The 8,232-nt window shown below is 40.8% G+C and overlaps 1 protein-coding gene across 2 annotated transcripts; it reads right to left on the bottom strand.

Moving 5' to 3' along the window:
* Nucleotides 1-368: 368 nt before the first annotated feature.
* On the bottom strand, nt 369-7,279 carry LOC141602441 (uncharacterized). Of its 2 annotated transcripts, none has more exons than XM_074422723.1 (3): nt 6,201-7,279; nt 5,936-6,110; nt 369-907 (listed from the first exon to the last, which is right to left on the bottom strand). In XM_074422723.1, the coding sequence occupies exons 1-3, from the start codon at nt 6,351-6,353 to the stop codon at nt 891-893; spliced, it is 345 nt and encodes a 114-aa protein (XP_074278824.1). In that variant the 5' UTR covers nt 6,354-7,279; the 3' UTR covers nt 369-890. The 2 variants fall into 2 exon arrangements, 1 of the variants encoding a protein (XP_074278824.1); XR_012524446.1 differs by lacking the exon at nt 369-907 and adding an exon at nt 908-968.
* Nucleotides 7,280-8,232: the final 953 nt, after the last annotated feature.

Genomic DNA, 8,232 nt, shown 5'->3' with positions numbered 1-8,232 from the left:
TTGATCTAATGAATTAAGCTAGATTATTTTTCGAGTCGGGTTATTTTGGGTAAATGATAAGACCAAATGTACACATTTAAATAGTTAATAAAAAATGAAAATTATGACGACGACCTTTGAAAAGTTGTAGTCAACGTTAGTTGACGTTTCAAGTCTTGCACTACAAGTTCCTTCTGAAAATTATGAAGCTTGTATGTATGTATCGATTGTTTTTTTTGTCGTGACGACGGACAATTCAAATGCAACATTATATGGCAGAAAGCTTATAAGATGAATTTTCTAATGCAAACATTCATCCAATCGATATCACGAAAACGTGTTATGACGAAGTTTTTCTAATGAGTTTTAGAAAGTTCAATTCATACTACATGCGCATGAAAGTTAAACCACGGCTCTTCGATGTTAGAAGATTCGCGTGTGTGAACTAAAAGTTTTTCTAGACGAGGTTTTGAAAGTTATGTATGTGCTCCGAATTCTTCATTCTTGAAAACTATCGGATATGTTTGGAACTAAAACACGGTGAAAAAATCGAAACACACAACATAATCGCTTACATTTCATAACTACATAAGCAATTGCAAGAAATACATTACCGAAGCATTTCTAGAAGGCAGCCGATTACATGACATACATTACCTAAACATTTCTCGGATATCAACGATTACATGACATACGTAGGGTTCAAATGACAACATGACGATTTTATTAGTAAATCTTGAGATTTACCAAATTATAACGGTGACTAATTTAGAGCATATCGATCTTATTGTGTTATTTCTACTTGGTCGAGCCCAGGATTCATTCGATTCCTCAGTTCCTCCAACTCGACGGCTACTTCCGTCATAGAAGGCCGGTCTTCACCTCTTACATTCAAACAGTTCTTCACAAGTTTAGCCATATCGAAGAGCTGTTGGAAATGAATACAAAGATGATGCATGAAACGCATATTAAGACTTCGAAGCTCATCGCTGCAAGCATTTATGTTATTGTGTCTGATAGAATAAGTCAACTAGTAAATAATGTAATTATTTTGTTGTTATTCTGTTACCTAGTTTAGTGCTATTAGCTTCCTAGTTTAGGGTATACGGTTCCTTGATTAAAGGATCTCTCTTGTATTTATACCTAACATCATTGTCAATAATACTCACCAATTAAACTCTCAATCTCTTTTATGGTATCAGTTTATTAGGTCGATCTCATTCTTCTCGCTTCCGCTCCTAATTTTTTTCTTCTTCCTCTTCCAGACCTCACGTCTGACACAATGACCGGCGACTCTAAGTCGACTTTCCACCCGGCGTTAGCCGTCAACAACATCTCTAATCATATCCCTGTCAAACTTGGCATGGATAATGATCAATATCCCTTATGGGTTGCGTTGTTTACAAATCACGCCAAGTCGAATAGGGTTCTTCACCATATCATCAAGCCAAAGGTCGCCCCTAAAGCTCCTTCCACGGCTGATGAGCAAGAAATGTGGGAGACCCTTGATGCGACGGTCCTTCAAAGGGATTTACTCCACAATCTCCACCGATCTCTTGAAACCATCATAGAGGCCGAATCGACGACCATGGAGGCACGGGAACGGCTCGCGGATATTTTCCAAGACAATAAGAACTCTCGGCGGTGACGCTTGAACAAGAGTTCTCTCATGTCGAGATGGCGAGACTTCTCGTCCGTCTCCGCATATTGCCCGGCGACTTAAATCGTTGGCGGATCAATTGAAAAACGTCGGCTCTCCTGTCTCAAATAGCCGACTTGTTCTTCAGTTGGTCTCCGGGCTCTCCACTCCGTATCAGGGTGTTGGTACAATAATTCGTCAAAACGACCCGTTGCCTTCATTTTATCGGGCTCGTTCCATGCTAACTCTAGAGGAAGGCAGCCTTGCTAAACAGTGCGCAAATGGTTCCTACGAGGCTCTCTACTCTCGTGGTAGTGTAGAGAATGACAATGGAGGGAATTCTTCTAAGTCCAGCACTGCTAACATCGGAAAAGGAGGGCGTGGAAATGGAAAAAAGAAGGGCAATAAGGGTGGCAAGGGCAATCAGAATACTGGTAAGGGACAGAGCACCTCCACTGCTCCTGCTCAGTCTCCACAACCCACAGTACCACAACCCACACCTCTCTCGTGGTCTGGAGGCTATGGGCCGTGGCAGTGGCCCTCCTCGCCATGGGGATACCCGCCCTGTCCTTATCCGTCGAATCCTTGGATGATGAGGCCGTCTTATCCACGGCAGCAGCAAGGAATTTTGGGCCCTCGGCCCCAACAGGCATATGTTGCTGATGCTAATGCTCCGTCTCAGACTGACATAGAAGCGGCTATGTATACGCTTGGCTTGACTCCTCCTGAGCCGTGGGTGATGGACACGGGTGCTACATCTCATATGACATCGAATCAAGGTACGCTCTCGTCTTTTGTTAATAAGAGTTTTAATAATGGTATAATTGTCGGAAACGGTGAGTCCATTCCAATTAATGGCTACGGACACACTACCCTTTCTACACCAGTACCTCGAAATCATTCACCCTTAGTATTAAAAAATGTCCTTTTTGCCCCAAAACTAGTCAAAAACCTTATTTCCGTTAGAAAATTCACTACCGATAACAAGGTCTCTGTTGAATTTGACCCTTTTGGTTTTTGTGTGAAGGATTTGCGGACGGGGACTCGTCTAATGAGGTGTGATAGTCGGGGTGCTCTTTATCCCATTACTCCCACAACAACATCAGCCGTACCATCTACTTTTGCTGCCTTAGCTCCATCCGTTTGGCATGATCGGTTAGGCCATCCGGGTGATCCCGTCTTTTCTATTATTAGGCAAAATAAATTCATTGATTGTACTTCGTACTCTAAAAAGTCGTTTTGTCAATCATGTCCTCTAGGAAAACATGTTCGGTTACCTTTTGCTGCATCTATTTCTCGTACTTGTATGCCATTTGATATTCTTCATTGTGATCTATGGACGTCACCTGTTTTAAGTTCCATTGGTCACAAATATTATTTAGTTATTTTGGATGATTTTTCAAACTTTTTATGGACGTTTCCTGTTGACAAGAAAAATCAAGTTGGCCCCATATTAACTAAATTCCATGCTTTCGTCCAAACTCAATTTGAACGGAAAATAAAATCGTTACAATGTGATAATGGGACCGAATTTATTAATCGCTTATTTCGTGATTTTTGTGAGAATAATGGCCTAGTTTTTCGACTTTCCTGCCCTCACACATCTTCCCAAAACGGAAAAGCGGAACGTAAAATTCGCTCTATTAATAACATTGTTCGGACTTTACTTTTTCATGCTTCAATCCCTGTTAATCTTTGGCATCATGCTCTTTCTTTAGCCACTTATTTACTGAACATCATACCTAGTAAATCCATTGCCTATAATATCCCTCTCCGTATTTTGTATAATCGTAATCCGGTTTATACTCATCTCCGTATTTTTGGTTGCTTGTGTTTTCCATTAATACCTTCTACCACTATACACAAATTACAGCCTCGTTCTACTCCGTGTGTGTTTCTTGGTTATCCTAAAGATCATCGTGGGTATAAATGTTTAGACATGTCTACACGTAAGATTATTATTTGTCGTCATGTCTTGTTTGACGAAAGCACTTTTCCTTTTGCCAAATTACATAAACCCGATGCTCACACCTATGATTTTTTGGATGATGGAGTCTCCCCGTATGTCCTTCGACACATGACCATGCCTCCCTCTTCACTGACCCAAACACACCCACTGAACACCACGCCTGTCGTGCCCGAGCCTGTACCCGAGCCTACTGACCCTTCCCCTACGCCATTGTCACCCGAGCCCCGGTCCCCAGTCCCACGGTCAGCCACTAGGACCACGACATCCCCCCTCATCACCTACTCTCGCCGTGCCCCCGTAAGCCGAGTTACTTTACCTTCCTCCAAACCCACAACGCGAGCCGATCATGGCATCGTAAAACCAAACCCCAAATACATTAAGCCATCCAATGAACAAAATTTGTCTCACTCTGTAGCCATTTCACCGATTCCAAAAAATCCCGTGTTGGCTCTCCGTGACACTAATTGGAAACTCGCCATGGATGACGAGTATACTGCTCTTATTAATAATAAGACTTGGGTCTTGGTTCCTCGTCCTACGAATGTTAATGTTATTCGCTCAATGTGGATTTTTCGTCATAAATATAATTCTGACGGTTCGTTTGAAAGGTATAAGGCTCGTCTTGTAGGTGATGGGAAAACGCAACAAGTTGGTATCGATTGTGGAGAAACCTTTAGCCCGGTGGTAAAGCCCTCTACAATTCGAACGGTACTATGTCTTGCTCTTTCAAAATCATGGTCCATTCATCAACTTGATGTTAAAAATGCCTTTTTACATGGCACACTTAACGAAACGGTCTATATGTATCAACCCATCGGCTATAGGGACAAATCACGACCTGATCATGTTTGTCTCCTAAAGAAATCGCTATACGGGCTCAAGCAAGCACCTCGTGCTTGGTATAAACGGTTTGCTGACTATCTTTCTCATATTGGTTTTACTCACAGCAAAGTGGATCACTCTTTATTCATTTTTCGACAAGGTACACATATTGCATATTTACTGTTATATGTCGATGATATTATATTGACGTGTTCCTCGGATGCTCTACGGACTACTATTATGAGTAAGCTTCAGACGGAGTTTGCTATGAAGGATCTCGGCCCTCTAAGTTATTTTTTGGGCATTTCCGTCAAGCGTTGCTCTAAGGGCTTATTTTTGTCTCAAACCAAATATGCTACTGAAATTATTGAGCGTGCTGGTATGATATCTTGTAAACCCGCTGCGACCCCTGTTGATACAAAACCGAAATTGAGTGCGGCTCCCTCGGTTCCGTGTGATAATCCCACACTTTATCGTAGTCTTGCCGGTGCCCTACAATATCTCACTTTTACTAGGCCCGACATTTCTTATGCCGTCCAGCAAATCTGCCTCTTTATGCACAATCCTATGACCGAACACATGGCCGCCCTTAAGCGCATTGTTCGCTATGTTCAGGGTACTTCTGAACGTGGTTTATGGCTCTATCCATCTGCTCCTTCCCTTCTTCGTGCTTACACGGACGCTGACTGGGGAGGGTGTCCTGATACTAGACGGTCTACTTCTGGTTATTGTGTATTTTTGGGTGCTAATTTAATCTCATGGGCTTCCAAGCGACAACCCACACTATCCCGATCCAGTGCCGAGTCCGAATACCGTGGTGTGGCCAATGTTGTCGCGGAGTCGTGTTGGCTCCGCAATTTACTAGTGGAGTTGCACGTCCCTATGCCTAAAGCTACCCTTGTTTACTGTGATAACGTGAGCGCTATTTATCTCTCGGGTAACCCGGTTCAACACCAACGTACTAAACATATCGAAATGGACATTCATTTTGTCCGGGAAAAGGTTGAACGCGGTGAAGTTCGTGTACTTCATATCTCCTCTCGTTATCAAATCGCGGATATCTTTACCAAAGGCCTCCCTCTAGTTCTTTTTGATGATTTCCGTGACAGTTTACACGTTCGTTTACCTCCCGTATCAACTGCGGGGGTGTGATAGAATAAGTCAACTAGTAAATAATGTAATTATTTTGTTGTTATTCTGTTACCTAGTTTAGTGCTATTAGCTTCCTAGTTTAGGGTATACGGTTCCTTGATTAAAGGATCTCTCTTGTATTTATACCTAACATCATTGTCAATAATACTCACCAATTAAACTCTCAATCTCTTTTAGTGTCAATAAACATAAACAGATTGATCCTCATTTGACATGATCTTATTAAAACTTAAAAGTGAGTTAAACTCATTTACAAAGTACCGATTTATAAATGAGATTAAAAGGTTGTATTTTGCTTCACCTTCATAAAGTTATACTAAGCTAACTTTTTACTTAAACGAAACCTAGACTAAGAGATTAAAAGGTTGTATTACCTAGACTGAATTCCACAGCAAATCGCCTAATGTTGCTTCTTACAGAGATCATACAACCAGTCCCGTTCTTGAAGCCATCACCGGTCCGACCTTTGTGACGAGCATTTTTAACTGCCATCAGTGTTTGTACAAATATTCGAGCAAGGATTGAACGAACTTGAGCATTCGTCAATATCTGCAACAATATGCATATGACCGATATGATCAGTATAGCATATATAACAAAATAAACTTAAATTATTGTGAATTGGAAAGATTAACAAACCTGAGCATCCAAGATGTGGATTGCCCTCGTAACCAGGGAGGCAATTGCAAGTGTATCCCCTTGAGTCACCTCTCTCAAAGTCGATACATTCAGCATTGACTTTACAGCCGTAACTTGGCTTGTTCCTTTTAGCTTCATCACATGTTGTCCCATTTTCACCAATGTACCATTCAAGCACGACTGGAACACTAACACTGAAAGTGAATCGGTGTTCCTCGGCTAAAAATGCATAACTACACGGACTAAACTTGATCTCACTGGTGTCAGAAGAAAATAACACTATGATGGGTTTGAAATTATTCAATCCCTTGGGAATAGCGGCTTGACAACAACCCGTATCTTCAGACCTGGAATTTCCATTAATCGCGTCTGATGACGCAGACGCCGGAAAGCAAGATGTCGCACAACTGCTTGGGAAATTGGTTTCCATAGTATCCTCAATTATAGCTGTAGTATCACAACCTACGACTGTAAGATTGTTTCTCGTGTCCGAAAACACTGCCGGGTAGCCCCAAAGATCAATTTTCTTATCTTCGTCCGACTCCTCTTCAGAGTCATGACACTTTCTTTCAACAACGTTCATAATTCGCATCAGAGTCCCGTTTATTTCGATTATCTCAGTGTCGGAAATGTATAACTTGGGCGGCCGAAAAGTGTAGTTGCAAGTTAGGACGTACAAAGGGTTAAGAGAGCACGCCCTGTCAAACCCAATGCCAAACGGGTAGGGAACATTTACGTTCCCGCATTTGGAACTACATCCTGGCTTGGAGATGGAATTTTTTGGCAAATTGGTGTTTATTAGCAAAATAAGTAGGGAGTTGGGGTTGGTTTGAAACTATTTTGACTTATGGTGTCCACGTCATCAGTTTCATTTTTTTTCCAATTTTTAGGCAAAGCCGCTAAGTTTCTTAGCGGCTTTGTCTCTTTGTCATTTTTTAGATAATAAATGTCATAAGCTTATGAAAAATAGAGAAATAGGGAAGCCGCTAACTTTCTTAGCGGCTTTGGTGGTTATTCATTTCTAGAATAGGCTGTCATCAGTGTTAGAAGGTGACGGTTTTTGAAAAAAAAAATGAATAGTAAAGCCGCTAGGTTTCTTAGCGGCTTTACTAAAAATTTAAAAAAAAAAAAATAGTAAGCCGCTAAGAAACTTAGCGGCTTACCATAAAAACTGGAAAAAAAATAAAAACTGATGACGTAGACACCATGGGTCAAAATAGTTTCAAACCAACCCCAACTCCCTAATTATTTTGCTAATAAACACCAATTTGCCATAAAATTCTTGGAGATGGGTAAGTTCTTCGTCGAGACCATGCCCGTTATCATCAGCCAAAGACTGAAGACGATAACAATTAATTGAAGAAAATTGCACATATTTGATTTTTAGCAACTCGTTTTCCTTCACAAAGGAGACCGTGAACGTCTTCGGTTGTTGGCCTTCTTAAACATTCACGCAATAATTGAGAAATAATTCCTTCAACAAGATGTTAAAGATAATTTCGTGATGTGTTAGTGCCGGTCCAACTTAACAAAGAACAAAGTACAGATCATAGACTCATAGTCGCCATCAAACCAGCAGATGGGCATGGTCATTTTACCTGGGTGAATAATCAAGGCCATAACGCTTTGTAAAATCAGGGCCATACTGCCTCGTAAATTGTTCTAGTTCCCCTCACTTTCAGAAAATGCAATTAATCGGTTTATCTTACTCAAGCAAAAATATAATAAGTGGTACCGTATATTTCTGAGTGTTGTTATGATTATCCTTAATTTGTATTATAATACTCTCTATGTCCCGGTCATTTGTTGTGATATTCCATTTTGGGATGTCTAGGTCAATTGTTGTCTTTTCTATTTCAAGAATATACTTGATGAACAATTTGATCATTCACAATTAATTTGGTCCACTTGTCATTTAGTGATTTGATCAATATTACTTGAGTTATTTGATCAATATTACTTGAGTTTGATCAATGGTATTAGTCTCGAGGCACCAAAATCCGATATCTTTGCTTTGAGGCTATCATTGATC

This window comes from Silene latifolia, chromosome 9, assembly GCF_048544455.1.
Source record: "Silene latifolia isolate original U9 population chromosome 9, ASM4854445v1, whole genome shotgun sequence".
NCBI classification, from domain to species: Eukaryota; Viridiplantae; Streptophyta; class Magnoliopsida; order Caryophyllales; family Caryophyllaceae; genus Silene; species Silene latifolia.
This window is presented reverse-complemented; position numbering and strand designations above follow the sequence as displayed.

Coding starts and splice junctions, on each gene's coding strand:
- LOC141602441 (XM_074422723.1), bottom strand. CDS start 6,353: ATGGGACAACATGTGATGAAGCTAAAAGGAACAAGCCAAGTTACGGCT. Junction 6,111..6,200: donor TCCACATCTTGGATGCTCAG/GTTTGTTAATCT, acceptor ATATTGTTGCAG/ATATTGACGAATGCTCAAGT.